The 23368-nt window shown below is 42.8% G+C and overlaps 1 protein-coding gene across 6 annotated transcripts; it reads left to right on the top strand.

Moving 5' to 3' along the window:
* Window positions 1-3628: 3628 nt before the first annotated feature.
* Window positions 3629-23362, top strand: pde7a (phosphodiesterase 7A). 6 transcript variants are annotated; one of them, XM_005722608.1, is made up of 13 exons: window positions 3629-4790; window positions 15584-15644; window positions 17077-17109; window positions 18294-18383; window positions 18952-19115; window positions 19229-19292; window positions 21413-21609; window positions 21941-22072; window positions 22191-22282; window positions 22420-22564; window positions 22644-22740; window positions 22845-22925; window positions 23028-23362. In XM_005722608.1, exons 1-13 carry the CDS (start codon window positions 4653-4655, stop codon window positions 23300-23302), a joined length of 1569 nt encoding a protein of 522 aa, XP_005722665.1. In that variant the 5' UTR covers window positions 3629-4652; the 3' UTR covers window positions 23303-23362. The 6 variants fall into 6 exon arrangements, with proteins under 6 accessions (XP_005722665.1, XP_005722666.1, XP_005722667.1 ...); XM_005722609.1 differs by having other exon boundaries at window positions 18297-18383; XM_005722614.1 differs by lacking the exon at window positions 3629-4790 and adding an exon at window positions 15216-15262.
* Window positions 23363-23368: the final 6 nt, after the last annotated feature.

Raw genomic sequence — 23368 nt, forward strand, 5'->3', positions numbered from 1 at the left:
CACCTTGCACCTCTGCAAGGTGCAAAGGTCATTTTGTAGTTTTTAATGCAGAGGCAGACACAGTATTAAAGTATTTGAGACTACCCACTTGCCAGTTAACAAATCAAGTTTTTGTTATGCAAAATACCAGCCTTATGGCCAAATAACTTACGAGGTAATTTCTTAGATAGCACAGTTAGAGAGCGGAGAAGCAGAGAACCTTGCAGTTGTTGGCTAATATTTTATCTCCACCTGTGCCAGACAATGAATGTCAGTGTTACATCTAATCTGTTAATTGTTGAGTTTTGATCCAATTGCTTAATAACATTTGTATAATAAATCAGTTTTTACACATTTAAATAAATAAACAATTCAACTCTTAATGGTTACCAAAAAAGGATAATACTGTATCGTACTGTACTTGTACTACGGAGCTGTCACTGTAACTTGTGCAGGCCTTCAACACAGTAAAAGGGTGCTATCTAGTGGCAGAAAGAAAACAGGGTATGTCCAGCATGTTTCACAGCTGCATATTGACATCATTGCAGACGTCAGCACAGCACAGACACTGCAGTCACAATTATGCTGTTACACCTTGTGATTCACACTCTTTTTTTAATTAGATATATTGTGCACAGCGTAGATGGAAACGAGAGATGAGGCGATTGGGAAACATTCGGGCCTCGGTTTAAAACAATTGGAATGATCGTTTTATGTAGTTTGTAGTATTTATCTCGACATATTCTTTTCCACATAAAGCATAAATGTTTAATTAGGTGAGCTATGTTTGTGTGATCTTTGTATTAGCTTGTCATACTGAAAGATTTTGCGGTATTTGTAGAAGATATGCAACATTCAGAAAGCTGGTAGCAGTAACCAGATATTCTATTTTATATTTTTATATTATATTTGAGATGCTTTTTCGTTTAAATGAACATCATTTTTATTTTTTTGGTTTAATCTAAAAGCACACTGTCATTGTAATGGCCCTTTTTTACCACAAGATGGCTCCAGATACATACAGCGATACATTTTCAAAAGCATGCTGTTCATTTCTTCAGTTTTAACCTGATCATAAATACAATCCAGAAGATGAGCATTAAAATTACATATGAGCATCATAAGCATCTATCAGAAATCCGCAGTTTCTTTATGTTTTTGTGTTTGCGTGTGCACATAATGAACCTGCTTTTCAAAGAGACCTATAGAGGAAAGAAAAACTGCCAGTAAAGGAAAATAAAATGACTCCAGTGATTCTTGCAGTGTAGTAGAAGATTATTAATTAGGGATACCGTGGTACATTGTCCTCAGGGAGTGGAGTGTTGGGGGTTCTCAGAAGCAGACACTGCACTTGTGGCACCGAAGGGAATTTGCAGGTTTGCACCTTACTTGTTTTATTAAAACTCCTGAGACTGATGCTCAGTGCTAGTATATAACACCATGCATGGTGTGTGGTAGTTTTTGTGTGAGTGTGGCAAAAAAAAAAGATGGCTGAGGAGCGAATTAATGAATGAAAAAGCTTTCCAAGATGTATATTTAAAGCAGTAGGGGTAAAGCGTGTGCCGTCGTGTGCTCGCATGTGTGATGTGACACTGACACCGTCACATGCTAGATTAAGCAGTTTCAGAAACGTGCACTTAAAAACAGTACAGCCTATTTGTGGCTGGCCATCTCTGTAGTGTTTGCAACGGCGGGTATTTTTAAAAAAAGCAAGGAGTGTTATTTTAGACATTTACACGTGAAACGTCACATTAAAAACATTTGTGAATGTATTCTCAGCCACGAGGTGTTCCATGAACTCTTCACAATATTACTTTGTTAATCATCTGCCTGGGTTTGCAAAGGCCAAATTTGCTTTGAAAACAAAAGCCCAGAATATTTAAATAGAAATTTCACTTATTTTCTTATTCCTCCAAACAAATCCTCTGAAAACAAGCACATTTGTGTTTCCTACCTTTTTTGTGTTATTTCCCAGAGGTACCTGCACTATCAGATCAGCTCCAGTACCACCATGAATACTAGCGGTATGGGGATACTGCAGTATCCATCCGATACTAAGTAAATATTGTATTGCCAGTATTGCCAATAGCAATACCGATACTGATGCTTTTAACATATAAAGGCAGTGTATGTAGGGGTGAGCAGTGTATCGAGATTTATGGCATGAGTCAGCATAAGTTTGCAAATTCTAAACACATTTTAATGATCCCTGCGATTCTACAATAATCATTTAATAGAATAAAAACACACCTTTCAGCTTTTGATGGGTTTTGAAACTGGGTTTTTGGAGACCCGGAATTTAAATGTGCCTGCCTCTAGAGCACAACTTCTGTTGTTTAAATGAGCTATAAACTATAAATAAATAGGCTCAAGTCCGCCCACTGAACTGGATAAGCAGCTAATAAGATGGATGTCTTTTTCAACTTTTTAAAATCCATTTCCATATTTATATTAAAAAAGATATCCCCTTGCTTTTATCATTTAGCCAACAAGTAGCTACAGATATTTTACCATTTAATTGAATGCTGAATATCTGATACTTTTAGGCCAGCCTTTCACTATAGTGAGTCTTTTCTAATCTTGACATATCCCCTGGAAAACACAAATGTACCCTGGTGTGTGATGACTCTTTTAGATGAACATATATAAAATTTAAGAGTAACTCTTATTGTGTATTGCTACTGAGCCCTATAGTTTCCTTTAGTAGTGTTAAACACAAAGGAAATGATCTGAAAATAAAACCCCAACCCTTAGATAATGGGATAGCTGTGCTTGAGTTAGGTATTCTGCTACTCCGTCGTCTCCTGCTACTGTCTATGACACATTTGTTGTTGTGTTTTTGCAGTGTTGCCTTAGTTGCCTGGAAAAGATGCCAGGACCTCTCTTTGTGGGGGGTACGGCTGTGGGGAACTGCATTCAGACCATTCAGGAGCGTGAAAATGGGGGATGGAGGGGATTATACATACACTGGCAATGGGCCTGGCTGTTACCATGGCACACCCATTGTCCCCGAGCACACGGGCATGGCGGAGAAACCTCGAGTGAAAATGTGAATGTAGTAATTTTTCACTTAGGGGTTGATTTGAGTAATTGCAGCTACACAGTATAGTGAAAGATAATGAATTGCCAAGTGTGTTAGAGATATCTGGGGTAGACGGAAGGTCCAAACAATGCACGCGGACAGTAAAACACTCAACTCAAAGTCATCCTTTTGTACTGAATTTCCTTTTGTCTCGCAGTCAACACATGCACTCATATATGGCCACTCTTTAACAAAAGATGAAGGTTTTGCAGCTGTTCTTAGGCTGCATTTTAAACTCCCGGTAAGTCTCAGCTCCAGAGTAGTATGACTCATGAGAGGAAGGTAATCACAGGCAATGATGTCGACCGCTGCAGGGCAAGCCCCGTTGTGGAGGAATACCCTTGAGAAAGTCCACGCCGTCGGCAAACGACTGCTCATATAGGTCTTGGGATTGCCCTGGCCTCACAGCTAATCATAGCTGTCCTTCTATACCGTCTAAGCGTCACTGTCCAATCGACGTGTAGCTTGGAGCAGCTGCTTTCACACCATTGGTCGAGCTAAAACAAGGGCGGTTTTTTTCCCCTCTGCTCGCTCCAACAGCACCATCTCTGGCAGGTGGTGTGCGCTCTTAAAGCGTAAAGTAGGCTAATGTGTAGGACGATAGGTAGGTAGTCGTAGTGGGGAAAAAAACGCCGCGTAGGGTATTAATTTTTTTTGTTTTTTATTATTATTATTTTTTGAGAGGGTTGCCAGATTTGCAGTGCGCGTCGCTACGTTTCCTTTACACCCAGCGGAGTCGCAGTGAGTGAAATGAGCATCGGGGTTCCCCTCTCTGAGCCAGACACTTAGTGCTTTACGGTCAGCGGCGAATTTAGACAATTGCTCCTTCATCATGCAGCTCCAGATAAAAAGACGGAGAAGCCCTACGTGTTGATAAAATCTCGCCGGCGGTATAAAGTGTGAATGAGAGAAAGCCTCCCCCCCTTCCTCCTTCTCCTCCTCCTCCTCCTCGTCCTCCGGGCCAACGACCGACGAGCTCTCACATCCTGGAGCTGCCTCACTTCGTCCGCCGGCGTAGCATACAACATGATATGTTGATGACATTTTTTGGAAGTGGTCGTGCCTTTTGTTTACACGCCGGGATACGTGATATGCGGATCTGCGAGCGCCACGAAAGCCGAGCGAGCGGACGGTTTTTTCTGCTTTGAAAATGAGGAAGCAATTTCATAAAGACCCAGAAAATGGCAAGAAGGTCTCGTCGTCCGTGGGCCCGGATTTGAGTAAAATGAGAAGGAAAGAGGCAAATGCAACAGCAGCATGATTTATTACTGTTATCATTATTTTTTAAATCTGACAGAATGACACCAAAGGGGGTAAAACTGGAGGTAGATGAGACACAGCATCAATGAAGGCGATCTGCACAAGTTTTAAGTCGCTCATGATGAACAGAAATACTTTGCAGCTCGATATCAGATCGTTTCCACAATAGTGAAAGATATTTTTTCTTTTTCTTTTATTTCTTGCCCCCGGCAGATTTTCTAGTTAATCACTCATCTGCTTTTTTCCGCATTGCATCTGCTGTCTTTTTTCCCATTAAATATTTCATTTTTTTTTCCTATATTTTTGATCCGGATTCAGCCCTGACTATTCAATGGAAGTATGTTATCAGCTGCCGGTTTTGCCTCTAGACAGGCCGGTTCCCAAGCATGTCCTCAGCCGAAGGGGAGCCATTAGTTTCAGCTCCAGCTCTTCTCTCTTCGGGGCTCCTGATCCAAGACAGCTGTCACAGGTAAAACACGTATCATTTCCTATCATCTGATCACAGTGGGTTCGATTATTTTATTTTATTTTTATTTTTTTGGGGGGGGGCACATGCGTCTTAAAACCCACATCATTTTCAGAAACCATATAAATAATCCACAGGAATCTTGCAGGTGGTTGCTGGATATTTAGGCCCCATCTCTCTCACTCACACACACACACACACACACACACACACACACTGCGAGAGCTCTCCATCAGAGGCATACTGTATATTCTTATCTTCAAGAGCCTAAGACACACAGCAAGTCATCACCCAAAGCCAACTTTACATTTGTGTATGTTTCCCCCTGATAAAGGCCTCTTCAGCTTAAACTTTGTAGCCTTCCTCAGAACCATGATGCTGAGGTGTACCAGCTCACTCCTGGGAGTCAGAGGGAACGTGCCACACAGTTATTTATGTTAACATGCTGGGAGGAGAGCTTAAATCATTGAGTCATGCTTGAACTTCCTACTTTCTCAGAGTGTTGAATTCTTTAAAATGTCCCTCTGGTGAGCCTACCGTTGTTTATTCCTCTTGCTTCTCAAAACAGCCTGTGTGTGTGTGTGTGTGTGTGTGTGTGTAGGGCGGCGGGGGTCATGTTCTGCTTGACTGCCATGTACACACAGACACTGGCAGGCAGCACAGTGCATTTTGAATACATTAGCCAATCGCTGAACCACATTTGAGCACGTGTCTGAGGTAATGGTACCATCACTTTGGCCTTTGTCCAGCGCACTAGTTTAATCAAGGCATGTGCCTGCGATGCCAGCTCACAACAAAAAGCTGCACGTCATGTCACCAGTCAATGAAGTCCCTTCTCCACGGTGTCGCTCCTTTTAAAAAGGGAAGCATCGTTACTATTGATTCAGTGTTTCTTGACAAAAGTAGCAGCGGGGTGTATTCTCGTGCCGTTGGGGTCACATCCTGCTAGTTGCTTGTGAACAGAAACTCCCACGGTGTTGCACGGCACCTCTCAGCCCATTAACTGAGCATTAAGCAACTGTCTATGACTACGTGAGCGTCCTCTTCAATGGGCCATCCATTAGTTCTTTGTACAGGACCCTGCTCCACATATCCACCCATGTGTGTCTCTGCTTTGAGCCTACATCCATCCTCACAGGCAGCCCCTTCAAAGACCGATTCATAGGCCTGTTGTCAGCACTCTTTCTTTTTTTCTTTTTTTTTCTCACTGGGTCATTAGTGTTTGTCCTTTGGTGACCAATATCATGCAATCTTGGATAAGTTGGCTGGACCATGTGGTCACTCAATAACACTCTCTGAACACACTGTGCAAACATCTCTCTCTGAGTCAGTCAGGAGGCTTTTCATAAAACCAATTCAACATCCTCAAACTGTCCTTGCACAATGGTGGTTTCTGGACCATAGTCCAAAGGAGGATTCCTTGGGGGAAATCCTAAATCCTTATAAGGAAATCAATATAAGTATAATGCTGCATTGTTCCTTTTATGTACAAACAGAATCCGTGAAGCCGTTCTGTCTCCTGCTCACGTTGATCTCTCAGTTCGGCCGGTCTGCCTTCACAGCCTTTGCTTCTTTGTCATAAAAAGTGCACTGTTTAGTGTTAAAATCATTTCCCATGAAACTGGACTGGAGAAGGCTTACAAACACTGCAGACAACATTGAGACCAGCCTACGTTGTAGTCATTTGTCTTTATCCCTTGTGAACATCGGCAGAATTGGGTGAACCTGCTTGCATACGGCAGTGTCACTCAGCCTTTGTCACCAAGCAATTACACTTCTACAAATATTGTTTTTTGGGCCCTATTTATGACCATAAGGGTGCATTTGTCCTTGGTGGCTGCTGTGTTTTTGTGTGTGGTTCCACAGGCCTGTTGTTTGTGGAAGCGGGGCTGGACTACCATTGCAGAAAGAGGCAGTTAGGCATGGGCCTCAGCTCTGTGGGCAGTGGTTTGGCTTGCTGCCAGGCTCACAGATGGTCGAAGTCTCAGTCCCTTTTCTTTTCTCTGGCTATCTTGTTCCGCTCGCTCACAAGCTCCCTCTTTTTCTTTCTCTTTCTCCGATGCACCCCTCCCCTTCCCTCGCCGATGAAGACATTTCCTCTCGTAAACAGTGGACGAAAGAGTAGGGTCGGAGTCTCTGAAGAATATGTCACTCTGTGACTGTGGAATTGTTATGATTGGGTGTAAATATGCCGTTGAAGAGGCGTTGAAAACAGCAACGGCATTAAATAAACGGGGCCCATTTATCCATTACAATGCCTCCATTGTCTTTAGCACAATGGGTGTTGTAAGTTGATCAAATCCCCAAAGTGGGGTGAAAGATGAATTAGAATTTTCCTGGAATATGGCGTCGCATTGGCTTCTCTTGGAAAAAGAGAGAACCAAAGACACGAATAAGTCAGATTAGGTTGATGCAAAATGAAAGGACCAAGAGGAGGACGCTGCAAAGAGTCATGTGGTTCTCATCTAAACTACAAAGCACAAATGCATTTGCACACAGCTTGACAGTATGTTACTTGTGTTATTACATACATCTCATATTAAGAGATGATGCACAGGGTGGGAACGAGAGTTTCTCATCTTTTTGTTTGGCTGTCGTGAGCTGCTGCCAGTAACGCACGGTCACACGGTTGCGATAAGGCTTTAAACTTTCAGAAAGAAAGATCCTGCAGAGATAAAAAGGGGTCAATAAACAAATACGGAGTATTGATGAAGCCTGAGCAGTGCGATGATTTTTGGTGATAAAGGGAGGAACGCAGCTTTAGACTGGGAGAACTGATCTGCTATCAGTTTGTCATATCACAGTGAGAGATATCATCAGTGCTGTAGTGGCTGCTGACCCAAGATTGGCTCCTCATTTGAGATGTTTACGCACAAGAGGAGATGATGATGATGATGATGATGATGATGATGATGAGAAGCCCGTGCATAAGGGTGGAGGCTGGCACTGCTTGTTTCATTGCTTCTGTGGGTGTTTCTGTGGAGAGGTCGATAAGGGAATACAGTGCCGTGCTTTTTTTTTTTTTTTGTGGGAGTTACTTTGTTGATTTTAACTGAACCGATAAGGGTTTTTTTTGTTTGTTTTTTTTCCTCCTGTGCAGTGCCATCAGATTGACGTCGTTTCAGGATGTGGTAAGAATGCTGAAGGAGCCGTTCAGACTCTGAGCCTGGTGTTTCACAACCTTTCACAAAAACATTTAACCCCTGCGCCGCCAAAACTTTTCACGCTGAATTCACACAGTTGAGCTGGAATGCACTGTGCTGCTTGCCGATAAGAAGGCGGGGGATTGCGGGTGTTTATTAACCCGCTGATTAATAAAGAGGAGCCAAATATTGCACCCTGTCTTCATTCAACCATACACACTCCTCACCCTTTCTGTTTGCCTCCCTGTCTCTGCAAGGGGCCCCCTCTTATCACGTGACTGATCTGTTTTTGTGCTGCAGCGTCGAGTGCTGTCGGCCACGAGAGTGTGGCTACGCACTTCGACAGCCACAACATCAGCGCTGCTTGATTTTTATTCTTATTTACTGTGGCTTTATTGACGTATGAGCCTATACAGGAAGGGAGTCTATTTCTCAGTGCTACTGGTTTCAAACCTCAGACAGATCGCGCTGGTTGGTGACCTGGGTTTCGTTTGTTTTCCTCAGAAGGCTCTAAGGAGGGACGGGGCATGAAGTTGGCCCTGAGAGGCAATTAGAGCCTGGGGATGATGTTTGAGATGAATGAAATTCCTGTGCAGCGTAGACTTACAGTATGTGTGTATATAAGGCCCTTTTAAGCACTCGGTGTAAAAAAAAAAAAAAAGAAAAATTAATGACACACTTGGCGACTAGTTAAAAGTTAAATAACAATAAAAAATCACTGATTGTGGATATATGACTGCTTGACAGGCAGGCCGCCTTGTAACACTGCTCACTGCTACACTCGTCATCATTTGCTGGCCAAGATATCAGGCCAATTCACCCCAGGCCTCTCCTCCAAAGCAGCGGGCGTCTCGCAAAAACTAACTGCAGCTGCAAAAACTAACAGTGGACACAGTACTCATAAAACACTCTTCCAGCAGGTAGACTCTATCCAGGGTTTTAGTGTATGTAGTGGCTAAAATATATATTATACACACACGCGCGCACACACACTCCAGATCTGCTTTTGTTTATAGGTTAGCACTCAGTTTCTGGAATTTGGCGTCCCACACAGCAGAGCGCTGCAAGAGGCCATAAGTCAGAAGGAAGCTTTTGGTTTATGAAAAACCCGTCCACCTGCTTTTTATCTCGAGCATTTACATATATGTGTGTGTGTAGGGTTTATGTGTGCACTGCTTTGTTTTTTGATATGTCAGTTTATTGGAATACTGCTGGCTTCCTCATTTGCTTGGCCCCAGCTGACTTGCTTACTGGAATAGGCAGGTCCTCAGTTTAAGTCAAATTCTAAGATCTTTATAACCTAGTAAAAGCCGGTTTTAGGCCTGTGTTTCAAATCAGGAAGTGTGAGAATGTTTCATTCGATTGTGCCATTGAAAGGGCATCAGGCATCTGTACGGTGCTCTGGTGAAAGTGCTTTTTGAGCAATGATTTTGAATTTCTGAGTGTTTTGAAATGAGTGTTTTTGGGTTAATTCTGCATGCATTAATCATACTGCATGTTTTCTGATATTTGTTTGTGTCTGTTTAACTATACGGGTGAGAAAATGACAAACAACGAAGCCCTGGGGGTCAGCCACATAGTGAGGAGTTTTCACATTAGGTCCTGACCTCAGAAACCTGAGTGTTGTGCCCCAAGGCAGTGGCGCTAAGCCGAGATAAGAAACAGAGCTGTATGTAAACGAGCTTAGATGGAATTGCAGGGAGAACAATGGTTGCGCTGTTAGGCCTAGTGGTTAAAACGCCAAACAGAACTAAAGCTAGCTTGTTCTCAGACTGCTACAATCAAAAACCAACAGACTGCAACTCATTTAAAGGCACTGAAAGCAATAGAAGTTTTGTTAAATTTTTAAAGCTATGTTGAAGTAAATTGAAAAAACCTTCAGAATGAGTCATTGTTACTCATTTAAGTTTTAATAAAGTGTATAATTCAGAAGATTTGGTGCAAATTAAAGGGAAAAACCAACATGCGTGTTAGTAAGATGTTAGGCTCACATGTGCCTCAAGAACGGCTTTGGTGCATCTTTGCTACAATGTCCCAAGTCTCTTTAGTCACTGGAGGGATGACTCTTCCGAAAAATATTCCCTCAGCTAGTGTTTTGATGGAATGGAGTGGAGATACCGATCCCTTTGGTATAAAAATTGATAAATTGACCTAAAAGTTACCGAAAATATTTCTGCAAAAGGCATTGTAGAGTTTGTTTTTCCTTTATTTTCTCTTTTGTTTTGCTTAGTTTTTTAACTGGTAAATATCTCTATATATACTCATCTGACACTTTATTAGTTACATCTTGCTAGTACTGGGCTAGGCCCTTTTTGCCTTTAAAGCTGGCTCGACACATTGATACAGCGAGGCGCTGTGGTGGAATGTCCCATTCCACCACATGCCAAAGGTGCTCTATCTGATTGAGATCAGGTGACAGTGGAGGCTGTTGTGAACCTGTTGTCATGTTCGAGAACACTACGCTGTGGTCATAACAGGCCCAACATGTGCTAAGAAAATATCCCCACACCGTTATAGAGCATCACCACCAGCTTGGACCATTGACGTCAGCTGGGACGCATCCATGCTTACATGTTGTTTACACCAAATTCCCAGTAATTCAGCAGTTTATGAAAAAATAAAAAAAAGCCTAGTTCAAAGTCACTCACATCACCCTTTACCCAATTCTGATTCTCAGTTTGAACTTCACCAGGTCATCTTAACCATGTCTGCATTCCTGATTGCACTGTGTAGCTGCCATGTGATTGGCTAAAGAGATACTTATGTTACTGAGTAGTTGAGCAAGTGAACCTAACGAAGTGACCAGTGATCGAAGTGATATGTACTTCTGTAACAACCAGCCACGTTGATACCAAATACTGATACTAGCTGATGAAATCTACCTTTTGACATGCAGACTTGCGTAACTTTCCATGTTCTCATTCCTCAGTGTTTTTGGGCAAGAGTAGCCTGGGGACCTGAGCAACTGTCATTACTTACAGGTTCTTTAACAGCAAGTGGGAACTGGGTAGAAGGGGGTTCATTTTTTGCTGTTAAAATATAATGATTTGTTTTGTTTCATAGGGGCTCTGTGATTGACATGTGCCAGCTAGTCTTTAAACTAGATGTCTATATACCGAAGGTGTGGCCAGCCCTGTTGTTTGTGTGGTGATTTGTTAACGTAAATGTTTGCTCACTCACATGCCATCTGGACTTGTAACTGTCCTCATTTTGCCTCCTTATGCAAAGCTAACAACTTCACACTGTGTTTACTCACTCCATTTGCAGTTATTACAAGTTATTAGAAAATCTAGATGGCAAGATTAGCATATCCTGTACACACGTATCTCTGGGTTTTGGTAGCTATAATGCTCGGGGTGATCAGGAGAGAGTACAAAAGTGTTGTGTAAAACTATCTTGAACACACCAGAAATGGCTGGATGGTGACTTCATGGCTTTCCAGCCCAGTGAGTCACGTTTCACCCATCACACCCCTGTTTTGCTTTAACCTAATGTTTAAAGAAAATGCTAAAGGGGAACAGAAACTTGCAAGAAATTTTAATCTGGGCTCTGCCTTGTTTCATCCCTGAGGCTGTTGGTCAAATGCAAACTGGCACTGCTCCAGAGTGAAGTCAGAGTTTGTAAAGCTGCAGTTTCTTGGAGGACAGCTCGAAGCAGCTTGGAGTAACTTTAACTGTATTAAAGTCATTGGGAAACAAATCAAGCAAGTTTTGGTCATGACATGAAAAAGGGCATTCACTAGTATCTACCTGCCACTCTAAGGCTTGTATTGTTACGTGCAAGAAAATCAAGACCTCTTGTTTTTCTTGTGTGCACCATATAGTTTGCATAATGCGCACTAATGCTTTTTCAGTCTCTAAAGCCCTAAAAAACCCTCAAACTACTGTAAGAAATAAAACAAAACTTTAATTACCAATTAAAAAAAAAAAAAGAAGCTCAGTGCTGGACGTCTTTTTATATGTTGTAATTTCAATTTTGTAGTTAATTAAAGTGAATAAACACTGTTCTTTAAACTTTAATAAATCTGTGTAGGTTCTCAGTCATCCAGGTCATAGTAATCTAATAGTAGTTTAATAAATTAAGTGTGCATGTGACATTTAGCTCAAGTTCTTCAGTTGATATCTTGCATCTGTCTTCTTATCTCAGTCACAGCCGTGAAGCATAAATGCCAGAAGCGCAAAGCTTAAAAAAGTGACTTAACTTCTTGTTGGACCATGACAGGCCCATGGTTGTCTGGCTTTGTGTGTTGGTGCAGCAAGGCGTGTCAAGGGTATGTGAGGGTGTGTGTGTCTCTGTGTGTGGGTGTGTTGTGGGCTGGCCATTTCAAGGGTAAAATTTGACTTTCCCTTCTGTTCACAGTGAGAATGTGACATACACAAAGTGCAGGTCTTGCCAACTTGTTGTACAAGGGAGGTCATGGCAGAAAGCCCCAACTGGCTGCTGGACGTGCGTGCGTGTGTGTGTGTGTGTGTGGCCAGGCAAAAGGTTTTGTTGGTGCTAGCTGTGTTAGCAGGGCTGGTCACTCTTCATACCCACTCTTAGCCAGCATTATACAGTTCCCACACGTGTTGCAGCCTATTCCAACCCCCATCTTACACACACACACACACACACACACACACACACACACACACACACACACACAAGCTCCGTGCATAACATGCCCACAATCTATAATGCTCACACTAAACACTGCACCATGTGTAAACACAGAGGCCTGTTGACACTAAAATACAGCTTTGCACATTACCCACCCTGAGTCAAGCTGTTTGCTAGGCAGTAAAATATTAGCTTTGGATTGGTGGCTGTCATGAGCTTAGAGTACAGACATTGTTAGGTGTATATCTGTGTGTGTGAAAGATTCACAGTAATCCTAATTATATGAGGTAATGAGTGTACAAGCCAGAGCATTTGTGTTTTTGCATGCGTTTGTGTTCGGTGTGACCTGCCGGCTGTCGTTAAATGGCCACAGATTAGACATATTTATCAAGCCCATTGCTGTACTCTGTAGTTGCGGACCATAATACAGAGCTTCCTAGTTTTGCCTTTTTAAATCTATTTTTATTATAACTTTCCTTTATATAAAAATATGCTCTCTTTTCATTAGAGTGCTTTGAGTGAAGGGTGCCCTGTGTTAACCTGGAGGGTTAAGGATCCAGTAAGGCCCTTTTGTTCTTTAGAGTTGTATACAGTGAACAGGTTGGTTGTCAGTGAACCAAAACATCTTCCTTTTAAAAACAGTTTGTTCTAGTAGAGAGCCGTAAGTCTGGCACCGAGTCAATCAGTGAGGTAATCTTCCAGTTATGCAGGATCTCTGTGAAAGGGGTAACTCTAGACAAGGGTAGCCCCATTAGGGTGAGTGAAGAGTTGACCTGGAGGGGGGCCAGGATGTGTAAAGTGCACAGAGAGGTGAGCCAGCACCTTACTGTAGCCTTGGGCAGCTGTCTGTCAACAGAGCAAATATGTAGTTACGGCAGTCGTGCCTGCTACAGCTACTGCTGTGCAAGTAACACTATTGTCGCAACTGCCTTCATGCACTGGAATACTAGTTAGGACTGGATTTTGTTTTTGTGCAGAGAATAAAAGTAAAAATTTTATCCTCTAATGGATTGTTATCCCAGCCCAGAGTGTACCCTGGGATAGACTGCTGACCTCCTGCAACCCTAAGTTGTATAAGCAATTAAGATGAATGGATGGATGCATGGATAAAGAAGTAAACAGGGTTTGCTGGAACATTTTTCAATGTTTCTTCAACTCATTTGCTTCCTCTCTCGAAACCTGAATAACCTAAATGGTTTATTTCCTGGTTTATTCTTCTTTTCTTTTTTCCCCAATGCATTAAAAATGTATCTGCAGCCTGTGTACCAAAGCCGTTTGCTGCACTGCTGACGAATATTGAGGAAGTATTTACATATTTTAAAACATGATGCGTCAAGTGCATTACTTTACAGGAAATGGTATTGTGATTTGTTTGGATGTGATGCTGAACCCAGTGTTGACTGAGAGAAGTATTTCAGGAAGTTACAGCATTTACGTGGTATTTCATGTTCGTGGGTTACAGTAAGCAGTAAAAGTGATATTCCAGAAGAGTTTTGTGCAGTGAAGTTAATTTTGCTTTTGAAATTGCTACTAAATTGCATTTCAGTAAATTTCATGAAACTCTTTCTCTGTCTCTGTGTGCAAGGAACAATAATATAAATAAAGTTCCCTGATGTGCTTTTTATTTTATGGGGAGGGGTATCTGTGTTTGTGTGGGATCTCCCCCGAGTCCTCCTGATTCCTCCCACAGTCCTAAGATACTCACGTTTGGATAACTGGTGATTCTGAACTGGCTGTAGGTGTGAATGTGGGTGCGATTGGTTGTTTGCCTCTTGTGATGGACTGGCAACCTGTTCAGGGTGTATCACAATGCTTGCTCGTCGTCAGCTGGGATAGGCTCCATCCTGAACTGAATGACGGTTAAGTAAACGAATGGGCGTCGTTCAATGCACGTTAAAGATTTATTCATCATAGTGCAAGTCTGGTTGTGGCCTGTCTTAGTCCACTGCTTTAAAGTGTGCTTTTTGGATTATGGAAGGCATAGACCGAATCCTAACACAGGGGTACTATTTAGAAAGGACTGAGTGTTGTTTAATCTTATTTACGCATAATGCTCCCTCTGCTTTTGTCTTGCATTGAAAAGGTTTTTCATCATTTTATTTTTCCTTGGCACACTCTGACATGGAATAAAAAGTCTAAATTCAATGTCCAAATCTAGATTTAGCTCAGACTTTATTGAATAAACAGTTAGCAGATGGCCACTAAACACTTCCTGTAACTGCTTTTAAGAAGACAAAGCAAAAAAAGTCTTTTATGAAGCAGCTGCCAGAAGCTCTGAGTTTAGACTCTTAAGCTGATAAGTTGACTTGTTGCAAGCTGGTCCGTCACATCTGTACAAGCTGTCAATTCCACCATAGTCACTTTTACTAAATCAAAGTGCATTCACGTGCTGACATCAGAATAAATAACTTTAGAAAATATATCTATACTTTTAATACTTCTGCATTTTCAAACTATGCTTTGAGGCAAATCTTTAAGTTGCATAAGAACCTCACACATCAAAAAAATACTATTGGCGTGTGTGTGTTTGTGTGTTTGTGTGCGTGTGTCCCCAAATAGCACATGTGTTTCTCACATGCCTGATAGCAGTGCCGAATCAGGCTGATGACACGGTGCTAGAGCATGTTTATCAGTATAACACCAGAGTATACAGAGTACACACTGGAGATTAGAACCTGCAGCAGAAGCATTACACCACCCTCCTCTTATCAAGTCCTGCATATGCATTAAAATGTAAAAAAAATAAAAATAATAAGGCACATGTTTCAGAAGAAGTGTTTTGGGGTACGCCTGTTGTTGCACTGTGATTGTTATAGTAAGAAAACAGCTGCAGGGCTCAGGTTTACAATTATTTATTGAACCAATAAAAAGAAGTGATGTTTCGAGCACCACTGGTCTTTATTGGTGATCAGGGACTGTTATACTTCACACGTGGTTTTGGACAGGCGGGACCTCTTTGTTGTTCGGCAGCATTTGTAATTGCGTTGCACTGTATCGGTTGAACAATAGCTGATGTTTTCTTTTCGTTTCTTCTGTTTTTTTTCTCCTGCTCAGAGACGAGGGGCCATCTCCTACGACAGCTCTGACCAGACAGCGCTGTATATTCGTATGCTAGGTAAGTGTTAACCTGCTCTTTCTACATACACACAGTAGAGACACAGTCACACTACTTCGAGACCTCGGAAGGTTTACCTTCTCTGTGATCGTCAAAAATAAAAGCACTGAGATGCGCATTTAAGGGCATGTCCAGAATCCTTTCAATCCCTGGCCTTTTTTAATCTTTTAAGTCACGATAGGGTTCAGGGTGTGTGTGTGTGTGCGTGCGTGCATGCATGTGTATCGGTAGTCTTCAGTCTTAAAAGTTCAATCAGATATGTGATGAGCATACGGTTTTTATTTTAACTGTAAATAAACTAAAGCATCTTTGGCTGAGGTTATTTTTTTGTGTACATATGCGTGCATTCGTGCATGTCCATTCGCACTCAGTGACCCTAAAGAGGATAAGCAGCTTAGAAAATGGATGTGAGGATGAAGGTTCATAGCTCTGCCAGGCAGATGGAGTCAAATGCATCTAGGAAGCAGCCAGTTCAGCTCCGTAATCAATAAGGTTACTGGGGATAATGGTGCGATTAGAGGCTGGTTATACCCCCGAGGTATGTGTACTAAACAAGGATGCTGTTTTGCATGGAACTTTTGGCACCTCATATCATACTTGTTGGCTGGGAGGTAGCAGCAAAGAAGAAGAGTAGAATTGCTTGAAGTGTTATCCTGTCTGTATTCTTCTTGGATATTTTAGATTGCTGCTATGAAATGTAGTGAGCGGGCAGGGAGCTATCAGTATTAGACGCAGTTCAGCGTGAAAAAAAAATGTGAAAAAAACCAAAAACAACATATTATTGTCATACTTTGTTTCTTTCCAGCACGATCATGAGTCGACTGCTGCCTAGTCTAGTCATAATAACAGCATTTCATTGAGCTGAGTGAAGGAGCTTTAGCTTTTTAATCATTTTACTTAGCTAAGTATGATGGCAGTCTCATATGTCACAGGCATAAAGCATCTGTGTGTGTAGATTTTCAGATTAAATTAAGTGTAAGGAGAGGCACGCTAATGCAGACGGGTGCTGGCCTGGGCCTGGGTTCAGTCTGCCAAGTTAATGCTGATGTGCTTTCAAATAGCAGGACTCAGAGCTTTTGCCTCATCAGTTATAATGACATGACCTACATTCACCCCAGAGCTCCAGCACTAATGCACCATAGAGGAGACATGGACCCTTTGACACTCAAAACGCACTAATCACGCAAACTCGCGCAGACAGACGCGCTCTGGGCCCGAGCACGTGTGTTTGCAGCTGCAGATGTGACAGATGTGCATACATATGGGCATATGACGACTGCCTAAAAGTGCATGAATTGTGGTGTTTTTTTGTTTATTTTTGCAGAATTCATATTGTGCAATCGAAACTAAACATTCATGAATAGCTTTTCAAAGTAATGTTTAGCGCCGCTATGCCGTGAATAGTAATTCTTAGTTTTTGGTATTTTGATAGGAACTTGTGTAGTATTCAAACAGCTGTTTGCAAGTAAGTAACAAGGTGGTTGTGGGAACACACTGGTGTGACTGCTTTTTTTTTGTTGTTGTTGTTGTTGATAAACTGATGCACACGTGACACAATTTAAGTGCTATGCTGGAAGCATACCATCTCACCTTTAATCAGTATACTGCAGTATAGAGTCTTGCTGTACATACAGTGTTGCCTGGAACAACACACTAGCATTTGCTGCATCAGTCATAGCACCATCCTGTCACCTCACTGTGCTCTCACTGCTCTCGACTGCAGCCTACAAGCAAGCAAGCAAGCAGGCCGGCCGCCGTCTGTTAGGTCTGAGTTTGGAGCCTGTCTCTGTTTCTCTGCCTGACTACTAAAACCAGTCACAGATCGGCTATAGATCCTTCTCAGTGGCTCGGAGTACTAATAGTAGAGCAGACATGGCATTGCATGCTCAGCTGTTTGACTTGTCTGTCCGTTGAGTTTCCTCTTCTGGAACATGGGAGTGTGTGCTTGTGTGTGACTGTGCCCGCACATGGATAGTCCACACTGGGTCTTGGTCAAATAGTATTTTCCACAATCTCTTGCTTGTTTTAGCTTGCTGGGGAGTACAGAGATGATGGGTTTTACCACAGCGTCCTGTCACACGTCATGATTTAGTTCCAAAGCTTCACATAAGAAGGATTATTTCCTTGTTTAGAAAAGCTGAGACATGATTGGGGAGGGGGTGGGGTAGGTTTTCTGTCAACACTCTGAGGTATAATAAATGGTTTTCTGTAGGTTTTCTAGAAAAAAGCAAATTTGAAAGATTTTGTTGATTATTTTGTTAGGATTCAGTGCTATGAGGCTATGACAGTGAAGTAAAAGTGTTTGACATTAAAGCAATTTAAGCACAAGCTACTAAAAAGGGCAGGTAGCAAGAAACACGGGGAGAAATAACAGTTTATAATAACAGAAATCGCAAAAATAGCAACTAGTAAGATATAAATATTTGCTCTGTCTTTGGATGTTGCCAGAAAACCAGAGTAAGTTTCAGCTTCTTAAAAATCCAAATGAAAGAAGATTTACTACATTGTCATGTGGTAAAGCCCATCTTTGTGTCACTAAAGCAAGATAAACTCCAGGATATAGCGCCAAAAGATTACTAATTGGATGCACTTCTGGACTTCTTTTCACGCTGTATGAATCTTGAGGAAATAAGTGTTGATTTCTTCTAGGAGATGTGAGAGTGAGAAGTCAGGTTGGATTTGAACCGGAACGTAGAAGCTCCCACCCGTACCTGTGCATCGACTTCCGAACGCTTCACAGTGAGTACAGCCCGAGCATCTTGACTAAAAAAACCAGCCTCCCCGGTAGGAGTCACAGACTAGTCCTGTCCTGCGTGACTGAAAGACGCCTGTGTTCTTGTCTCTGAGGTGTGCCTTACTATAAACCTTGTTTGAGGCTTACAGGTGCACGATAAAGCACCACTTTCATTTTTCAATGAAAACGTTTGAGTGTACTTGTTGACATTTTTGACCCAAGATTAATCCTACCTCACGCTGACGTGTTTCTGGATTGCAGCGACAGTTTACTCAGACACAGGGCCTTTTGTGGGGTGTGTGCGCGTGTGAGAGAGAGGGAGGGAGAGAGACCACTGACAAAGCATGTCTGCTGTGTGATCCCAGACGAAAGGCTTATGAGTGGGCGGCTGTGTCAGCAGCAACTGTTTGTGTATTGCTGTGTTGGTGTCAGATCCCCACCAAGCTTGTCCGAGCCAAGTAATTCTCCGGGCCTAACGAGGTTTAGAAATGAACATGCCCCAACGTTGTCGTCTGTTTTAGATGCTGTATCCTTTGTAAAATATCGTGTGCGTCTGTGTGTTTGTGTGCGCAGCACGGCTGGGCTGCGGCTCCACGTCGGCCAGCTATGATCCTGAAAGGCGGGTCCACAGGCTGCTCAGCTTCCAGAGATACCTGCATTCGTCCCGTCTGCTGCGAGGAGTCCCCCAGCAGATACCCCTCCACATCCTCGATGAAGATTACACTGGACAGGCTAGAGTATGGGACTATTTGTAATATTTGGCACCACAATAAAACAGAAGTGCACATTTTCTTTTTATAATTTATTTTTTCCAAACCTCACGTAAAACTCTCTCTTTTCTCTATCGTAGTGCATGCTGGAAAAAGTCGGGAATTGGAATTTTGACATTTTCCTCTTCGATAGGTTGACAAATGGTAGGTAAAATATAATCTGTAGGACTTCTGAGACGTTGTTCTAAATGCCATGATGCCTTAACTGACATCAATCAGCCACAACGTTAAAACCACAGTTCCTACCTTGTGACCCAAAAACAGCCATCAGGGAACGGACACAAGACGTGCAAAGTGAAGATTTTACTCTGTTGTGGACACAGACGGCACAATGTCGCGCGTGCGCTGTTGTTGCAATGTAATGGCCACTCTACATCCACATGGAGCCTCACGCTTGCAGTCTGATTACAAAATTTGCGTGACTTTAGAGGCCAAGAACTAGAGTGAAGGTGGATGACAAAAAGACAGGAGACCGAGCGGGAGGTGGCAGAGCTGAAAATGCTTCTGTTGGGAATGAGGCAGATTTCAGATCAGATTGAGCAGTTTGGATACAAAGTTAGAGAGGGAAGTCTGAGATTGTTTGGACATGCAAATAGAAGGGATGATGGATATACTGAAAAAGGATTTTGTGACAGTCGGACGAAAAAGAAGCAACCTGGCAGGAGGAAAAGACTGAGACCACAGAGGCAGTGAAGGAGGACCTGCAGAGGTTTGGTGTGACACATGAGGATAGATATGGATAGAGTAAGATGGAGGCAGATGATCTTCAGTGGCTATCCTTATAGGGACCAAGTAAAAAGAAGAAAAGGTGTGCGTGTTCCGACTCTGAAACAATGTTTCACGAGTGGCATTTATCAAAGTAACACCCGCATGAATGACAGCACTGAAGGTGTTGTAACAAAATGATCAATATTCACTCCACCTGTCGACGGTTTTAATGTTGTGGCTGATTGCCGTGCACACTGACTGGTGACTCCTGACCTCTGGTTGAGATTTAAAGTGTTGGCGTTGGTGCCATCTATCTGATACCTGGCACAGTTTTAGGATTAGCTCTGCAGCTATGTCACTGTTTTACTTTAAATATACATCAGCTGTTTTATGTCTAAGCAAAGCCCAGGCTTGACAGAAAATGAATATACAGTGCTGTATTATTTAGATTTGTATTAAACTAAACTCAAATTATTTTAAGTGTATTGGTGTGGAGGCCCTATATTTATTTATCTGTGTAATAGGATAGAAGTGCATACTCTTCTGAATTAGCCCCTCCTCCTTTCTGTGTGTACTCCTGTAACCTCTAAAATCCTCAAGAATATTTTTCCATAAGCTGTTTTCACACATGCACTGTAGCCCTGAATTTCTCTAAACCTCACAGACTGGTGCCCTGTCCAGGGTGTACCCCGCCTCTTACTGTATGACAGCTGGGACATACTCCAGCACTCGGCAGTGGTGCGTGGGAGAAATGTCAGTCATTTCTCCATTAGCAGGTCTTTTCAGCTGCATAGTACAGTGTCCATGTGATGTCTGATTGCACCAGTGTGCAAATAGCGCAGCTAATACTCTGGCGTATTGTGCGCTGCCTCCTCCCCTCTGCGTCCAGTAAGATCCCTCGCTCAAACCACCAGGAGTACTTCCTGTAGTGAGAGCATGTCTGAAGCAGACAATTTCCTGCTGTGTATGACATGCGAGAAAGGATAACGGGGGAAAATATTCCAACTCTCTTAAGCTGACGTGTGAAAGGAGCCTCACAGATTGTGCTTTGTATTTTCATCATACTCCTTTTTTTTGGGGGGGGGGGCAGCTGGTCTGTGTGAAAGCCAGACTGCAGCAGTGGAGTTCAGGAAGTCAATGGTAAACAAAAGTAATTCGTTTTTTCTACATTCTCTTATTTTTGAACCACTAAGTGCGACTCTCATAATGAGGATGAAAAGGAATCTTATCATGTATATAATTGCACATCCTGCACTGTATAATTGAGGTAACCTCAATCCAATCATCAAAACAGCTTTAAGACATGTTCTTGACCCGTCTCTGACTTGACCCGAGTTAAACTTGAAAAGTGGTGAGAATCACAACTATTAAAAATTAGACCGAGAAGGAGGAGGTGGTGTAGTGGAGGCAGAATTAGGAAAGATGGATGCATCCATAAAAAAAGACTGGCAATAGAAGTGATTATTGTTGAGTTCAGCAGCGTTCAGTTGCAGCTTTTATAGGTGAACTTAAGGGATGAATGCAGAGTGATCATTCTGATTTGACTTCTTGCTCAGGAAACAGCCTGATCACCCTGACTTTCCACCTGCTGAACCAGTATGGGCTGGTGGAGCTCTTCCAGCTGGACATGGTCAAACTCTGGAGGTTTTTGGTCATGGTTCAGGAGGACTACCACAGCGACAACCCGTACCACAACGCTGTCCATGCTGCAGATGTCACACAGGCCATGTACTGCTACCTGCGAGAGCCCATGGTGAGACAAAACACTTGAGCTCTTTTGGGTTTAAGTAGCTAACTCTCACCCAGTCCTTTGCTAGCCACAACAAGGTCTTCTTAAAAAAAATTCTTGCATAGCCAAGGTTTCTTGCTTCAACAGTATTCAACTCACAGTACAGGCTTTCCTCATCAGCTTCTTTCAGTCTAACCAGTGAATGCTACCATTAAGATGTGCGTTTGATAATGCATCCAAATAAGTGCTCTTACAGACAGATTTTGAATAAAAGTATGCTATTTGCAGAGCTGAGAGTTCTTCGGAGAAGGCATTCTTGTATTTTAAACCCTTCTTGCATTATTTTTTTGTGCAGCTTGCCAAGTCTCTGACCTCCAAAGACATCTTACTGGGACTCTTAGCAGCTGCCACCCATGACCTGGACCATCCTGGGGTCAACCAGCCTTTCCTCATCAAGACTGACCACTATCTTGCCACACTCTATAGAGTAAGGCAACAAAGCAGTCACTCTTTAGCCTGCCTAACTTATTAGAAGACTTCAGTGAAGGATGTTGTACGATGTATTAAATTAACGTGCACACACAATTTCTCATTTGTATACCTAGAATACCTCAGTTCTGGAAAACCACCACTGGAAGTCAGCAGTGGGTCTGCTCAGAGAGACTGGGCTGTTCTCCCATTTGCCTGCTGAGGACAGGTCAGTCTGACACTGAGAAACACAAAGAACTCAAACTGTGCCACTTACAAGGCTGTGCAGAAACGGAGTTCTTTCATAAGACTGCTCTTTGCTTTAAAATGTGTTTTCTTAAACAAACATGCTTTGTAATACCTCAGGCTGAACATGGAGAGGGATTTGGGTTCCTTAATCTTGGCCACGGACATCAGCAGGCAGAATGACTACCTGTCCAGGTTTCGCTTGCACCTGGACCAGGAGAACCTGTGCATGAGCACCGCCAGCCATCGTCATTTCGTCCTGCAGGTCAGTGTTGGTTTAAAAAAAAAGCTCCTGCATCTCAGCAAACAGCAGGTTCATATTTATCTTTGCTTTTCCAATGCAGATGGCCCTGAAGTGTGCAGATATCTGTAACCCCTGCAGACCATGGGAGCTGAGCAAACAGTGGAGTGAGAAAGTGACAGAGGAGTTCTTCCAACAAGGTTATCTGTCCATATTTTTCCCTTATTTGTTTTGCTCTTTCTTCTCCAGATTGGAGGTCCTTTCTTTCTTCTTGTTTATTAAAGTCTTTGTTACACTCTTGCAGGAGACATTGAGAAGAAGCACAAACTTGAAGTCAGCCCACTTTGCGACAGAGAGATGAACACAGTCGGCAACATTCAAATAGGCAAGGATTTTGGCTCTGTTTTTATTCCCCCGTTATCAATAGCTTGCGTGTAATGCAAATACTCGTCCTAATCAGCATCTGCCGCCCTTTCTCCTCCCTCAGGCTTTATGACATATGTGGCTGAGCCGCTGTTTGCAGAGTGGGCCCGTTTCTGTGACACACGTCTGTCCCAGACCATGCTGGGTCACATGGGGCTAAACAAAGCCAGCTGGGGAGGCTTACAGCAGGAGCCGGCTCCGGTCTCCGAGGAGGCAGAGCCCAGCACGGCCTGCGCAGACACAGGAGACGCTGCCACCGCGCCGAGTGACGGCAGCACAGCTACGACCGCAGGAGGAACCAGCTCCAAAGAAATACCTCAGGGAAGCAGAGAATCCTGACACACTCCTTCTGTGCCATTTCACCTCAACCTCGTGACCCCTGGGGGCCTCAGGGCCTCACAATAC

The sequence above is a fragment of the Pundamilia nyererei genome, unplaced genomic scaffold, assembly GCF_000239375.1.
Source record: "Pundamilia nyererei isolate P.nyererei 1_Seehausen unplaced genomic scaffold, PunNye1.0 scaffold00007, whole genome shotgun sequence".
Taxonomy (NCBI): domain Eukaryota; kingdom Metazoa; phylum Chordata; class Actinopteri; order Cichliformes; family Cichlidae; genus Pundamilia; species Pundamilia nyererei.